General features: G+C 41.1%; 1 protein-coding gene across 18 annotated transcripts in view; it reads left to right on the top strand.

The window, feature by feature from the left end:
- Positions 1-17,274, top strand: part of MYT1L (myelin transcription factor 1 like) — a 313,980-nt gene that overhangs the window by 193,791 nt on the left and 102,915 nt on the right. For 13 of the 18 annotated variants that reach the window (XM_081188979.1, XM_081188974.1, XM_081188985.1 and 10 more), the window contains 2 exons: positions 8,691-9,064; positions 12,654-12,749. In XM_081188979.1, the coding sequence (XP_081045105.1) occupies positions 8,691-9,064; positions 12,654-12,749 (470 nt within the window). The remainder of the gene's footprint in view (positions 1-8,690; positions 9,065-12,653; positions 12,750-17,274) is intronic. The other 5 variants (XM_081188981.1, XM_081188990.1, XM_081188978.1 and 2 more) reach the window with 1 other exon arrangement.

Below are 17,274 nucleotides of genomic sequence, written 5' to 3'. Positions count from 1 at the left end.
CCTAATTTACAATTAGGGACGATGCATCAGATATTTCGTCTCAAACCTGTTTGGAATTTCAGAAGTAAGCTCTGGAAGACATGAAGGACATAAAAGTTGCCTTATACTTACGGAGCCAAACTATTGATCTGCCTAGTGCATATTGTCTCTGATGAACTGGCGGTGAACTAGCAGAGGTCTTTCCTAGCCCAGCTACGTGAACTGGAGGGTCCTGGAATCTTGTGCTGTGAAATAGGGAGATGGTGCCTCTGAGGGTGTGCAAATTGCCTTTCCTTCACCAGTGAGTAATTGCTGCCTACTCCTGAATTTGGAGACAAGGCTTCCACATCAGAGTGCGTAAATAAAGAGAAGGCGGGCTGGTGATCTCAGTGTGTTTAGAATTTTTCTTTCAAACATTTAGAAATTCACAGCTAGGAGGAACTGAAGAATAGCCCCTTTGCGTTTTAGTGCAACACTGAGCAGGATAGAGAAGGAAAGATGTGTCAGAAGGATGGTGTCAGAAGGTGCTGAATGGTCCATCTGTGCCATGACAGTGAGAGCAGATTTGGGCTGTAGGATCTGCACAGAAGTCTCTGGCATGAACTAGGTGTTTCCATGATGGTAACTTGTTTTCTTTCGAACAGCAGGTGTTGGGCACATGCTCCCCCATCAGTGCTTTGCTTGCCACCACATTGTCTGATGTGGGAAGGTTTACAAGGGGGCGACCGGAGGGGATGTGTTGCTGTAACAGCCACCAAATAAATGAGGGCTCAGTGTGTGCTGCAGGAAAGGGATGAAAAAGAAGCAGCAGCACCCAGTAAGATAATTTTCTCAAGAGGCTTCTGCAAATATCCATATAGATTTGTCCTCTTACCTACAGCAGATTTCTTCTTTTTTTAAAGAATGGCTGGCTTGGCTGATAGCATAATGTGCTCACTTTGCTGATAGAAACAGATAGTGTGAGAGCAACTTCTTAAAGTGGCTCTAAGAGGGATACCAAGGCAATCTTCATATGTTGAGTAAGTCATTCTCTCTCTCTCTCTCTCTCTCTCTCTCTCTGCCTTCCATTTTCAGCATCTGTAAAACAGAGACACTAGACAGTCGCCCTCATCTGTAAAATATTTTGAGGTGTCTAAATGAACAGCACTGTGAAGAGCTAGTCATTACTACGACTGGGTTCAGCACAACCAATTCAGTGTGGCTATTACTTCTGCACATAATAACGTAATCCTTATCCCAATAGTAGAATACTTTCTGTTGGCAGTGGCATGGATCAATTTTGGACCAACTCTTCATTTTATTTTATTTTTGAATTATTTATTTTAGTGATGAGATTTCTGTTTTGAACCACATTTCTTTCCCTAAAAGAACTATGCAACACACTCTCATGCCTACAGTGTGCATGTCTTTCCCATAACAGTGGTTTATTTTCTAGGATGATAAAAACTCTTCACTATCTAATAATTATTACATATCAGAAGCTGGAATCAGGCGTAGGTCAGCAATAAAGCGATAAAGTACCTGATGTCAGTGAAGTTAACGCTTTATTAAAAAACAAAAACAAAACAGCTCAGTCCTAGTGGTCACAGCAACCCCTTCCCAGTGGGTCTTGCCCCAGTGAAGCAGTTGCAAGGACCGAAGGTCCCTGCCTTCCTACCATTGTCTAAGGCTCTTCCCCTAGCCTAGTTCCTTTTCCTGGCAGCCTAAGGCTCCACTGTCCTCCCTCTTGTTGCTCTGCCCTTTCTCATTTCTCTGTGTGTTCTGGGAGTCCGGGGGAAGGGGAGCTGGTTCAAGCAGGTTCAATCTCTCTCCTGCCCCCCTCCTCTCCTGCCCCTAATTCTGCACTGCCTTCTGCCACAGCCTCTTCAGCTTCTGACACCTCCTCCTCCCAGTCTTCTCCCTCTTCTCCCTCTGACCACACATCGTCATCCCACCACCAATCCCCCCCCCTTCTTACCCTGCCCCAACGGCTGCCTCCCACATTTCCTCTGAATCCAGCTAGTCCATGACACTACGTATGTAATCCACATTTCCTCCAAGTAGCTCAGGGTGATATACGTGGGGTTCTCTATTCTTGCTCTTACAGTAACCTTATGTGTTGGGTTCCACTGAGAGACATCAGCCGTGTTCAGGCATCTAAACCATAGTTTAGGAAAAGCTGAAGAAGCTTTCCAAAAGAAAGGTTTGAAGCAGTGAAAGACTTGTAAAGAACTCTTGGGGGATGGGGTTCCAACAGCAGAGGGGCACCACAGAAAAGCTGCCCCCATGCACTGTCTCCTTATGGATACCTGAAGGGACAGTGAGAAGGGCCTCTGTAGAAAGTCTCAGTTCTTGGGCAAGAGTACATTGAAAGCTCCTCCTGCTATAGCTTCCTGTCCCCACACTCTAGGCATTTGTTGAGGGTCTCTTAGCACTCCAAAAAGGCTTTTCAGTGCCACAGGTGGCTGGAATGAGGAGGGGGGCACCAGGAATTCCCACTGCATGAGTACTGCATTCGGTACAACCTTGTAACTTGGTACGAACAGAGTTTTAAATAAGATGTTATGAGAATACAGACTGCTAATAGCAGAACCATAAAAGGAGCACATTCAAACAAACAAGATTAACTGTAATAGCAAGATTTCAGTAAGACTTGGCACTATTCTGGGAATAATTGCTGGTTGTCGGGACACATCTGTTTGACCTGAATTCTGCTATTTGCTAATTTTAGCACTGGTTCTGATTATTGGCTTTTCTTTTTTTTTACTGTTTGTCTGCAGGAAGCAATTCAAGCTTCCAGGGCATATTATTATCACTACAAATCACTTCATAGCTCTCTTAAGGTACACTTTGAAATCTTTCTCATTCATCCTATCCTGTGAGGAAAAATATCCACATATTCAGTCAAGGTTGTGGTTTGGGTTTTTTTGTGTTGTTGTTTATAAAAAATATATCATCTGTAAAAGTAGACTTAGGCTGCCATCCAAACCTCCCTTGCAGTAGGCTGTGGGCAGGGCCAGTCCATCCATGACGTGAGGTGAAGTGCTCACCTCAGGTGGCAAGATCCACAAAGGCAGCAGAACCTCCAAGTAAGGCACTGCCCACTGCTGCCAAAGGGCAGTAGCAGCTGCAACACACTTCCTGGATGCCGGATCAGTCTCCTCCTCAGCAGCCCCCCCCCCCAGTTGATGGGCATTGCCATTCCTGCCACATCTTGTGATCAATTATGTGAGACGGACTTAACCTCCCCCCAAATTTTATTCAAGTTGGAACCCCAGCACACAATTAATGTTTGCCCCCAACTTACATGCAAACAGGTGTTTTGCATTAAGAAAGAGTGGTTATATTACAAAGCTACTGAGTAAGAAAGAAAAAGGAAATGCAAACTGAACCTACAGTTCGTAATAATGTTTGTTAAACGTACGCCAATAAAACTTCATATTTTTAAAGAACCAGGTTGTAGCTGATGGCACTATAGAATGCTAAGATACTGCTTCTTCTAAGTTGCTTGAAAATAACTTTCTCCCCCTGTGCTAAGAAAAGCTACAATCCCTTTTTTCCTCTGAAATCAGGAATGTATAACATCTCAATCCTCTAACTACAATTCAGAATATTACACACTTGAATGATTCCTAACCAACCATGTAAAAGACAGAACAATGTATTATACTTTGAGTTGGATGTGAGAATCTTGTGTCCATGATTTAGCTGCAGTTTTCTTCCTTACTGTTTCCCCCCGCCCCACTTTTTTTATATAGTAATTTAAGTTGTTGCCTTATAGTGTTCACACCTTTGCATTACAGGAAGGTTTCTTTATATAATTTTCTTGTTGGTTTTTTTCTCCAAATATATGAATAAAAGTGTGTCTTTGCTTAGTCCTGAATAAAATTAATTTGGGGAACAATGTTGTGCATTTATTGTAAAATTATTGTCAATTTGGATTTTGTAGTGGATAACTAGAATGGTTATCCGTCACTGATTCCACATCAACAATAGTTTTACAATAAATATACCATGTTGTTCCCCAAATAAATAGTATACAGTGGTACCTCAAGTTACATACGCTTCAGGTTACATACGCTTCAGGTTACAGACTCTGCTAACCCAGAAATATTACCTCGGGTTAAGAACTTTGCTTCAGGATGATAACAGAAATCGTGTGGCGGTTGCAGTGGGAGGCAGTGGCGTAGCGTGGGTTGTCAGCACCCGGGGCAAGCTAAGTAATTTGCGCCCCCTAACCCGTGGATTTTAGCAGCTGCGAGTGCGAGCGCGCCCCCCCAGATGTTGCGCCCGGTGCGGCCGGCCCCCCTGCACCCCCCCACGCTACGCCACTGGCGGGAGGCCCCATTAGCTAAAGTGGTGCTTCAGGTTAAGAACAGTTTCAGGTTAAGAACGGACCTCTGGAATGAATTAAGTACTTAACCTGAGGTACCACTGTAGTAGACCTGTACTTCCAATGCCATTAAACGACAGTGAATTTTGTAGTTCAGTTTTTGTAGACCGTGCAAGGCTAGAATTATGCTAGTTTAGAATTATGTTAAATGGACATTATATCATTACTGTATCTTTATGCACATCATATTCCTGTTCAGGCATAAAGTCTTGATCTTCCACCCATAGTTACACCAAACACTCATGCATTATTTCCCTGTTCTTTCAATGCATCTTCCTCTCTTGCTCTGACTGTCAAATAGTGTGTGAGGAGAGGACAAAGAGGCATCCTCTCTGGTAAATTGAGGTGCTGGTGGTCTGACCAGAAGTGACTTTGTGGGGAGAGTGCTCTGAGGATGCAGCGCTACCCAGCCCCGCGAGGATAAAGGCAGGACAGGGCAGACAGTGGGTATGAGTCCCAGCCACTGAAAAGAGAAGGGGAAACAGGAACCAATGGATCAATACACATAAAGGAAAATGGGAGTGAAAAAGGTGGCAGGAGAGAGAGAGAGAGAGAGAGAGAGAGAGAGGTTGGGTGGAAGCCTCTTGGTTGGATAGTAGGATGGGAGCCTACTATGAAGGAGAGAGGGAAGACGAGAGAGTAAGAGTGAGTGGATTGAAGGGAGGACATCAAGACAGGGTGCGGGAGCATGAAACTGAGGAGGAAGATCAAGCAGAGAGCCAGGTGGTAAACAGGCAAAAGCCAGGGAAAGCAAAAAAAGAGATTAGATGGGTTGCAACATTAAGCGGTTTCTTGGGAAATGTAACATTTCATAATAAAACCTTGAGTCACACAGAAGAGTGGCTCACATATAAAACCAATGGGAACATGTGGACGACAACTTAGAAATAATCGTAAATTAATGATGTGGAAAATTAATAGCAGTAAAAGATTTAGAGCTACCTGTTTGGGAAGTGGGTTCCATATCTTAAATGCCCTTTTTCTTACAAGGTATCCTTAATTATTATTATTATTATTAATAAACGATACTGTCAGTGCTGTTTTAATTCAGTGCTCATGAAGGTCTTAAGGCATCATTTTAAAATACATTATTAAAATATAACATAGAAATTATGTATTATTTCATTAAGAATATAATATTTTCCTGCATATCGCTATGGGTATAGATAATGTTGCCATAGAGTTTATTAAATACCGTGTGCTGAGAAAGCAGAATGAGCAGGAAAGAGAAAGAAGGGGGTTTGTTGTGCTTTTCTGAGCACTAACTAATTTAAACTTAGTGCAGACAAGACAGAGGTGCTCTTGGTGGGGTTCTGGGGTCTGGGTGAGTCTCCTGAACACATGGCAAAAGCAGGTGGGTGCAAACCCTAGATGAAGAAATTTCATCTGAATGCTGCCCTCTTGAGCAGATTTTTAACATGAAAACATTCGCAGTTCCAGATGGTGCCATTTTCAACTTCTTCCACACCATTAAAATGTTTGATGCACCCATTGTAATTCCTGAAAATATATTTCTTAAGGATATCCTTTTCTGAAGAAAACACCCTCTCCTTATCTTTTGAGCTCCTGTTGTGAATATGCTCTTCCATGTATACATGTGGCCAACACTGCTTTCAGTATAAACTTGTCCCCCCGCCTTTCTTGTACTCTGCATCCCATTTAATTTTTAAATGACTACCAGAATTAATTTGATTTTCTGCTTCACCTATCTGCTTGGTCCTGATCATTAAGTTCATCAGTAGCACTGCATGTGTCATTTTTGCCCAATGAACAGCAAAGTTTGGGTTTTTTGTTTATTAAGATCCAGTTCTTCAGTCTTCCAGCTGTTAGTGAGTTGGCAGGCCATAACTATTTTTATGATTGCTTATCTTCGGAATCCTAGCTTTTTTAAAAAATGGAACAACTTCACATGTGGCAATTTACTGCACAGAGATAACAGAGGAAAAATGTGAAGTGTAGCATTGGGTGGTTGTTTTGCTATCAGTACATGAGTGAAGAACCCAGTGTGTCCACAGACAGTGAAGCATTCAACACCTCTTCTCACATTATTTTAAAGAATACTCTTAATAGCAACACACCCATATTTGTAGCATGAAAGCTGCTTACCTGCAGGGCCATTCTGCAACCCAGCTCTTCCTAGGGTTTTAGAACACTTATCCTTCCTTGATCAGTACATACATAAAGTCCCGCACAATATTTGCACAATGTGCAGCCATTTGCAAGAGTACTGCCATTATTATCAAAACTAACATGGCAATAAATCTACAAACTGACCTTGGGGCCATACCTGTAGCTGTGGAAATGCAAAGCACTGATGATGAACCACCCATGGCTCGAATCAAGTCAGCTGGTGGGGAGCAGTGGCTGAGCTCCAGCACAGCTGTGGTGGGTCAGGGGTGGCGTTCTGTCTTCAGCACTTCCTCCTCTGGCCATGCGGACTGCTGGGGCGTTGCCCACGATCACAGCCAATCGTGGGTGAGCTAGGGGGCGTGGTTTGGGAGCGGACCAGGGGGGAACTTCTTCCCTAGCTATAAAAGCTAGTCACATTCAGCCTCATTCGTCACCGATTCCTACTCACCCTCCCTATATGGATGGGCTGCCCAAGGTTAAGTGGGAAGGCAATGCAGAGCACCTTGCTATGGAAATCTTCAGTTGCTGTATTTGGGGCCAGGGTTTCCCCCAAAGAAATGCAATTTGTTAAAGGAGCAGAGGCTTCTGGGGTGACCCCCTATTCTCTTCACAGAGCTGCAATTGCCAAGTAACAGTCTATCCCTCTTCCCACAAATCTCTGGGAATTTTTAGTTCAGTGAAGGGAATCTATGGTTTTGTTTTGTTTTGCTTACCAGACAGAAAGATCCTCCCACCACAAACTTTTGTAGGCACATGGGAGGTGAGGGGAGAAATCCCCACTGCAGTAATTGAAGCCCTTGTGCTAGCTGGACTAGTTAGTTGAATCCCACCCAAGGTATTGATGTGGGGTTTTTTTTTGGGGGGGAACCCACAGTAACAACTTTAGTCTGTAAGATCTAGACCGATGGTGTGTGAAATATTTATTTGGCTAGTATTTACAGTTCAGGGATGATATGCCACTGGCTTATTGGCTAAGAGACAATTTTTAAAACCGGCTGAACCTGACATAGATTTGATGTCATAGTTTGCTGAGATGTTAATAGCTGTTAATACTGCACTACTGCCTTTATACAGAAGCTTGATTGGATTCCCCCCTCCCCAGCTCTATGGTATACATTTTGGTTCCCTCTGTTTAGAATTTGCTAGCTGGAATACAACTTCTTTATCAGAAATCACCTGGGTAACTATTTTGAGAGCAAACTTGTTGGCGACTGCAGTATTAGTTAATTATTGGGAAAGTGAGGCAAGGACACTGGGGGTGACATCCATTTCTGCTCTTGATCCTAGTGAAAAGCAACATCAGCCTGGTGAATAATGACAAAGTGGGGTTGCCTCAGGGTTCCTTCCCGGGCCCAGTGTTGTTTAACATCTTCATTAACTGACTTGGAGTGGAGAGGATGCTCTTCAGATTTGCAGATGTCACCAAATTGAGTAGAGCAGCTTATACCTTCAGAGACAGAAACAGGATCCAATATTATCTTGGCAGAACAAAGAACTGGGCCCAAACTAACAAAATGAACACCAGCAGAGATAAATGTGAAGTTCTGCATTTAGACAGGAAACAGCAGATGCCCAAATACACAATGGATGGCTCCTGGCTGGAGAGCAGTACATTTGACAGTGATATCAGGGTTTTAGTAGACTATGAGCTAAACACGAGTCACCTGTGCACTGTGGCAGTTTTAAAGGATAGTGCAATTCTGGGTTAGATGTATGGCATCTATCTCAGAAGAAGTAATGGTACCACTCCCTTCTGGTTTCATCAGACTTCAGCTCTGTGTTTCTATAAACCAGAATATGACTTCAAACAATACTTGAAAAGTCCACAGCTCAGAATTTTAAGGCCAGTATAGTCTCATTCATTTGATAAAGCAGAAGATGGATAGTCTCTTTTAGGGATGCAGCAGGGATGGGTTTCCTTCATCAGCAAGGGATTGGACTTGATTACGTTTCAGCTTCCTTACAACACTATTATTTTATGACTTAATGGAATAAGAATTTCAATAGTCGCTTTTGTAAGCTCATTAGAGACAGCTCTTAATATTTCCACATCTCTCTCTTGTAGCCATCTTTAAAGCAAAGGTTTATGTTGGGAGAACTAGCATTTAAACAGCCAGTTGCATCAAAACAGGTCCCCTCCCCCTTTGATCATATGCTCACAGGTGGTCTGGCAGACGGTGCAATAACATGTGTTTGTTTTCCTGAACAGTGTTTACGGCTGTCCTTTGGCAAAAAAAAGAAAGACGCAAGAGAAGCAACCCCAAGAACCGGCTCCTAAAAGAAAATCATTTGTAGTTAAAACGGACAACTCTTCAGTAGATGAATGCTATGAAACAGATGGAACTGAGGAAATGGATGATAAGGAAGAGGAAGAAGAGGAGGAGGAAGAGGAATATTCTGATGATAATGAGGAGCAAGTTGATGATGACGAGGAGGAGGAGGATGAAGAAGTAGATCGGGATGAGGAGGAGGTTGAAGAGGAGGAGGAAGAGGAAGAGGAGGAGGAAGAGGAAGCAGACGAAGCAGAGGACGATGAAGAGGAGGAGGAGGAGGAAGAAGAGGAAGAAGAGGAAGAAGAAAGTGGTAATGCATAGATAAACACCATGCACATTTTGGGTTAATCTTCCAGTGTGGTATTATGGGATTTAGCAGTACATCTTTCTTTAAGGCTAATACTAGTCACTCTGCTTCTGTCTCTGTGCTACATGCTGACAAATGTCCTCACTGTATTCTCTTAACAATCATTTTCAGATGACCGTTCTACAAATAGCTCTTGAAACAGCTAGCAGTCCCATTTTCGAAATGTGTAGCTTAGACTCCTGCATGGCCAAAATTCTTGCAGAGAAGTGTGGCTGTATTGATGCCATGAGACCAGCCAAAGAACTTGGGAAGCAAATGGTTATGTTTGCACATATCTGTGTCCATGTTTGTTTGCTGTACTTGTCTCCTTCGTAGTAATCGTTTGCTTCTCATATAGATATGGCCACATGTTTGCAGGTGTTCTTGGCAATGCAATATGGGCATCTTTCCTTTTGAAAATTTGAAACTACACCTTTTTTTAGGCAAGGAACAAGTGGTACCTACTTTGGTTCTTTGAGACTTGGATGTTGTGTACTTTAGCTGATTTTATTAAAACTATGGAGACTGGCAGATTTACATAGGTATCCCTATTAAAAGCATTATATGTATACACTGTTCAACAAGTTAGGAGACACTCATTGGACGTCCAGTTAATATATTGCTAATACAATTAAACCAAAGGCATTTGTTCAAGTTCTGTGGAATCTTAAAATAATTGGTGTTATTTTAAACACTAGCTTCCAATTGTTTAACTTCAGTAGTTCCTACAGTAATCAGATCATACCTTAATGCCATGAAAATGAATATTCACACAGTAATAATAAAAATAATAATAATGAGCCATCTAAAAAGTATTTTGTTCCCATTTCCAGGGAACATGTTTTTGGTTGGGTAGAATCACATTTCTAATCAATCAATAAAAATATAAGAAAAATATTCTCTTTTTTTGATAATAAGTTTCAGCACTCCTCAGTCGGATTCCTCTTAGGAGCCAGGTATGAAAGTTATCTGATTTCTGTTTCAGAATTATCTTAGGTAAGAAGTAGTAAGTGGCTTAAAAGTGCTCATTTAAAAGAGACTGGAAAGGTGTGCCTCATATGGTTCCTTTTCTGAATTCTACCAAATTCTCAGAGAAGGAAAACATGCAAGTTTTGCAAGAGAGCAATTTAGGGACAAAGCATCTTTTCATATTCTGCTAATTTGGAATTTGAACAAAAGGAAGGTTTGTAATCATTAATTACAACTAAGTTAAGAAGGCCAATTGTACAGACAGGAGAATTTCTGGAGGACAACAAACCTTATAATAATTTGGAACTATGCATAATTATTAGTGAGTAAGCACTATTGGATAGAAATGTAGCTTATTTCTGAGTATACATGCATAGGATTAGACTGTTTGATAGCAAATAATGCATCTATGCTATCCAAAATAATGAGAATAAACAAACTTACTTAGAATTTAGACAACCTTGTGAAATAAATTTATTGCTACTGATATATTATGGAACACACTACTTTTACTGATTCCCTACACAGCTACATGGTCAAGTGACCTGAAGGAGTAGCCAATAACTGCTACTGCTTTCTGGGTATTTGTTTTGTGCACAGCTAGTTCCTATTAGAAACAGGAACTGGAGTGTATAATGACAGAGGAGTACACTGCCTCTGGTCATAAGAAATAACCTTTGGATTCCTGATTCTGGCAAAAACAATGCTTGACAAAGGTAGAAATGCAGGGAAGGGGTTTATATAGTACTATAGAAATATAATTATATCACTGTGTCCTTTGAAACTTCGCATATAACCAGACAACACACTTGTTGCTTGTTAGTGCACAAAGGTACCATGAAACAAATAACTGAATATAACACAAACTTTTGTTTCTTGAAAAAATGTGAAGGTTTTGCTAGTTTAATTTAAGATGGTGTATTAACGAAGCAGGTCAGGAGAAATGTATTTCCCCCCCTAAATTCAAGTCTGTGTCAATATAGACATAACACTCCAGATTTGTCAAGCATGGTTAAGAGAGTGAGATTGGGTTTTGTGGAATTGTATAGGTTTATTCCCACCACCCACTGGTTTTCACTGGTTTATTCCCACCACCAACTGGTTTTTATTGTGGTTAGGGCTGAAGCAACATTCAGATCTGATTAGTGGGTCTTGCTTAGCACTGAAGGTAGTTAAGACCAACAAAAGTAGAGATAATTAGTACAAGAGAGAGAAGAGAGTGTGGAGAACTCTCAATCTCTAAACCATAGTTAAGAGACTAGGTGTCTTACCTCTGTGCCAGCGCTAAGATATCTTTTTTTCCTCTCCTGTGGACAGCACAGGCAACTTGAGCTCCCTTAAGGTGAATATTTGAGACTGTGCTTTAAGAAAGCTGCAACTCATTAGCACAAGTTTTTTCTCAGACCCTAAGATCAAGGGAGTTAACAAATTCCATTCTGGATAATGTTACAGACTTCCTTTGCTTAAAGTTCCACCAAAGGGGTTATAGCCAAATAAACAGACTCCTATAAGAAATAATACGTCAAAGAAGCCCTGTGTGTGCTTACTGAGGCTTGCCTTATTTCCTGAAACATCAATGGCTGCTCTTGAGTGACAATTTCCCTAATTTTGGGAACAAGGAACACAGAGGGTTATGTTCTGGAAAGAGGCCTGAGACGTTTTGGAAGGTACTTGAGCATTCTGGGCATAGTCTTTTGCAGTGCTATTTTTGTAGAAAAAGATGTGCCAGAGCTCACCATGAACACCTCCCTCATTCTCTTAGCATGGCAATGGTGCCCATCTGAGAGGTGTCAGAACTGAGTTCCAGAAATTTCTGGCTGAAAAAAAGCCCTGGTCCTTTGGATCTTGATTTCTGTGACCTTCTAGGTTCATTCTCTGACAGAAATTAATCTAATTTCAATGGATTTACATTAGCGCACCTGAATTTTCATAAGGTTTTGTAGGATTTTAGAAGCATAGATCCTGAGGTATATAAATGAGATAAATATTTCAAAAGCAGTTAGGCTCTTATGAAATTCCACTCCTGGTCTTTGATTAAATATACAAAGCATACTAAAGCAACACTCTTACAAATCTCAAAATACCAATTAAAGAGAACCAAAGACTTCCACCTCAGCAATAAGATGTACCCCTAAAATTCCTTTTCAACAGTTTAAAGACCTTCTTCAGTATATCATTAAGTATATTGAGTCTCCTTTATTGAATATATACCTTGTCTTCAAAAAGTTCTGTTACACCCTCGAAAGGCCATAACTGCTCTACTCTAGTCATTAAAAGAATGGCTAATATTTCAAATTTCCTTTGAATCTCACCCCTTACCCCAAAAGAAATTATGAGCCCCACCCCCCTTGAAATCACCTGTCCCAGAAATCCTATGTAACATGGCAGAATGAGTCACTGTTTGGGGGAGGGGACTCTTCTAGGATTGCCGTCCTCTGTGGTGGTTATTGCTTAATTAGTATTAATGTCCCGTTTAATTTGTGAGGCCAAACTTAAGTGACCTGTTTCTCCTCCTTCTGAGAGGAGATCACATCAGGTGGTAGATGGTTCCCAAAGACTGTTTCACAAAGCTTTTCTATTATAGAAAGAAATCTCCGGTGGAGGAGCTCCAGGAACAGATGTTCCAAGGCACCATTTAGCCTATATCATATGAAGACATTCAAGATGGCTTGTGCTCCAGGTATTTCATAAACCCCTTAGGGTCAGGAAGAATCAGGTTGATTCTAGAACTCCCAGGAGAGTCAATACAAATGATGGAAACACTCACCCATTTCTTACAATTATGCTATACAAATCTATATTTATGTTTCCTTAAAGGGGTGTGGGTTAGATCTGGTTTAGATCTGGAAGACTTTTCCCCCAGATCTTTATAAATCTTGCACACATTAATATTTCCCCGCCCCTCCCAACTCACATTATTGTGAAAATGTAACATCTTTAATGAGATACAGGATGCATATTATCACTAGGGGTGCCACTTTATTTATTCTGAATAACTCATCATATTAGCGGGGAAAACTAAGTAGCACATGAAGGGATTTCAGTGCAACCGCAGCATAATCATGTTATCTTGTGACATGGTTCTAATATAAAATAAGGAAATGAAAAAATAGGTCACTAAAGTTGAATGTTTGTTGTGGCATTTTATTCTAGTTTTCAAATCAGGCATAGCTTAGAAAAATAACACTATTATGCATTACATTTGTACAAAAACAATTCACCCTTATTCTTTTGCTGTTGTTATTGTCATTGTTTAAAAACTTGTGTATATTGTTGCTCTTTGATGACCCTAAAAGTCTTACCCCTCCCTTCAGCTGATAGATAGATAGATAGATAGATAGATAGATAGATAGATAGATAGATAGATGATAGATGATAGATAGATAGATAGATAGATAGATAGATAGATAGATAGATAGATAGATGATAGATGACAGATAGATAGATAGATAGATAGATAGATAGATAGATATAGATATAGATATAGATATAGATATAGATATAGATATAGATATAGATATAGATATAGATATAGATATATATCCAAAGGTAGGATTTATCAAAACTTGTTCATATGCACAAACTATCCATAAGCATTTTGGACAGAACTCCTACCAAAGTGTGGATACGCCATCAAAATATTATGAACTTGCCCCCCTACATAAAACAGTAAGGCAAGCAGTAAGGCTCACAGGAAGGAGATTTATCAACTTTCAGATGGAGATAGGGTGGAGATTACTTAGAATGGGCACACTGCCTGGTTCCCTTTTGTCTATACAGAATTACTGCCCAGTGTTCACATTTATCTTGCAAATACATTATGGCAGAAATAAGTGATGCAGGGATGCATGTATCCCCATAGCAAGCATCTTGAAAGAGGCAGCTGACTGATTTAAACAAACGTTGCTACATGTAGATGAACCTCAGTCTTTTTTTCCTCCTTCAGAGACTAGCTGCTGTACCTCAAGGAATCCCTTTTCTTGAGCTAGGCCAGGAATTCTCTGCCACAAGATGGGTGGATGGGCATTAGTTTAGGTGGCTTTCAGGAGACTGGCAAAATAATGGAAAATAATTCTATCAGTGACTACTAGTTGTGATGACTATGTGCCTCCAGATGTTGCTGGACTAACTCTAATCAGCTCCAGTCAGCATTGCTCAATAGTCGGGGATGACAGACATTGCAGCAACATCTGGAGGGTCGAATGTTCCCAGCATCTGCATCTGGTAAAGAAGTACTTTATTTTGATTGCTGTGAATGTCCCATCAGTTTCATTGGATACCCAAGAGTCCTGGTATTATAGGACTGGGGGAAATAATTTAGCAACTTTCTCCACATCACGAATGAGTGTTGGTCCTAAGAACAGAACTGAAAAGCAATCCATTGTGGAGGGTGTGGGGGAGAACTTGGTCTACAATCCTTAAATCCGCCCTCAGAGTGACCTCCCTTCCACTCAAAGGAAGTAAGAAAGTCGCTGCTCAGGCATGAATCAAGAATCACTCAGTTTGAAGTTCATCTCTGCATTTACTTCCTCTCAGCCCTTGCTTCAGTGTCTGCAGTATGAGGGTAGTAGCACTGGCCTACCTTACAGAGCTCTTGTAAAGATTGTAAGAAGTGCTTTAAAATTCAAGCGCTCTATATAAGCGGTGTAATGGCACAAGCCAACAAACACCACTGTCCTTATCTCCTAATTGTCAAGGAATGATTAGTAAGGTGATTTGGGGTTTTTTAGGTCTACCGTGGAGTGCCAATTATAGCATGTAAAGGGAACAATATTGCCACAAGGTGATTGGTCGGATAGTAAGGTTCTGTTTAAATCTGCTCATGAGAAATGTTGGGCTGATTTCACAACTTACCGGTACATATTATAAATGAGCTGTGTAGCTGGGGACCTTTTCTGACATATTTGAACTGTCTCCCACTTCGTTCCCCTCCCTGCCCAATTGTTGGCATCTAGCTAGTCTTGTCGCAGGACCTGCAATGCCATTTCCTGTCCTTGTGTAATCAATAAGTCTTCAATTAATCAATAAGTGCTCCTGCTGGACTAGCCTAGTGGGATTTCCTGCTTCATCAAGTGGAAATAAAATAAAATAAAATAAAATGGGAGAGGTAGTTCATATGTTCTCTGTCGCAATAGATGCCAGTGACAATCTCAGAGTCACAGCCCAAGCAACTTTACTAGAAGCAGTGAAAAGCTAGTTGAGTTGAAAACTACTCCCACACCCACCCAGAAATAATTTCTTTTTTATTTCAAAGGAAGTTGATTCCTTAACAGTGGGAATGTTACCTGTATCATATAGGTCTAGGTAAGCGATACCTCTCTGTTCCATGCAAGAGACACTTTGTTTGGAATGTCCACAGAAATTTGACAAGGAAAAGTCTGTTCTAAAGCTTTTGTTACTTGAGAGCCAATTATCTTTATTTATTTATCCCTTTATTACCTACTTATTTCTGTTCACGGTGTGTGTTTTTCACTACACTTACTTTTGTATTGTAGCTTTCTTTCTTTGTGCAGTAATGTTAACAACTACCCATACATTCCCTTTGTGTCCTTAAGCAGCAGGGCTGGGATAGAAGAAGCGTCTATGTGCCTCATAGAATCAGATCATGGAAGCATGGAAAGGAATTGCATCAACATCCCCAATCCTTTGTCCATTCCCCTCTTCCCATTAATAGCCAGGAAGGAAGGAAGAGTTGACACAGTCATAATTTGGCCTTCCCCGGATACTCTGGCAGCGCAGCAAAGCCATAAATTATTTATTCCTGCAGCAAGAGAGAAGGTCAGGGACATACATTATACGTCCATCCCTAATAACACTGTGAATTTCTCAGCCACATTCTGGGGTTTCTCCCCCTCTCGTACATAAACCGTATACAACACTATTAGTATGTAAAAGCAGGATTTGGGGCTGTGCAAGTGGTGCACACACACTGAGTGCTTCTCTGAGAGGGTGCTGTCTCAAAGCCAGGTAAGCAAAGCTTTGGGAAGGAGGCGTGAGGGCTCTGGCAGGGTCCTAGAGTCCTCTTGCCTCCTCCCCAAAGCCCAGTTAGCATCTTCCCACCTTTGGGGAGGAGGTGGGAGGGATCTGGGACCCTGCCAGAGTCTTATGCCTCCATTCCAAAGCCAGACGCCTCCTTATCCATCTTTGGAGCGCCAAATTTTGGCTTCTCACAGGGTGCCACAGTACCCAGGTCCACCACTGGTAAAAGAATGTTGCAACACAGTTCATCTGAAGTGATCTCACCCACGATAGCTTCATCTTGTGGACATAACACTTTAGTCTCCGTATGAACAGTAAAAAAAATTAATACAAGAATACTTTTAATCCTACTGCACACCCGAGATTCATAACTTTGCAGTCAAATCCTGCTACTGAATAAACTACACAAACATAAATTTAACCTAAGTTTAACCTAAGTCCATCTAATTTGATTCATGAAATTTGAACTTTGTTCAGAAGCAGTGGGTTTCCAAAATATGAGGCATTTCGAAACTATCCATAAACAGCTCAGGGAATTCCGGAAAAGGCAGAAGCAGTTTTTGAAGAGTATAAAATTCTTACCTGGGTCATCAGAAGCTCCTTTCCCTTTTAGTATCAATTTACAGGTATTTAACCCACATCTTGCTTACCTGTGCTCCAGAAAGATTTACAGATGACCAGTCTCTCTTTCTTTTGGGGACCTTTGATTGTGCCAAGGTAGTTGGCCTGGAGGGAAAGAGATTCTTTTTCCTTCTAGAATTTCAGTAGGTGGAGTTTCACTAAGTGGTCAAAAACAATAGCAGGCAAGACATAAAGGATGTCATAGCTTTGAAACAAAAATTGCCAGAGAGCATGAAATAATTCTCACCAAACAGTCTTGCCATGACTTCTTCACAACATTATGTTTATCTATTGCCTGTACCCCTAGACTCGGTGCTTTTGTATCTTAAAATATACATCTGCCTGAAAGAATTAATTCAGATTACAGTCATGAGCATCCTTTGCCGAAGCCAGAATTAGCCAGCCAGGCATCTAGCCGCTGCAGTCAGAGAAAGACAGAGAAGCCTATTACTAGCAAGGAAACCACTTTAAGGAGACAAAGTGGTAATTAGAGGGGACTATTGGAAGGGTCACAGAGCTCAAGCTGGCTTTGGTGTCCTTGGCTATTAAAATATTTCTGAATTAATAGGCCTGCCTCAGCTGCAAACTGAATATGTTTATATTAA

The sequence above is a fragment of the Podarcis bocagei genome (assembly GCF_964188305.1).
Source record: "Podarcis bocagei genome assembly, chromosome: 3".
In the NCBI taxonomy this organism is placed as follows: domain Eukaryota; kingdom Metazoa; phylum Chordata; class Lepidosauria; order Squamata; family Lacertidae; genus Podarcis; species Podarcis bocagei.
Note: the sequence above shows the minus strand (reverse complement) of the source record. Positions and strands in the feature narration are given on the sequence as shown.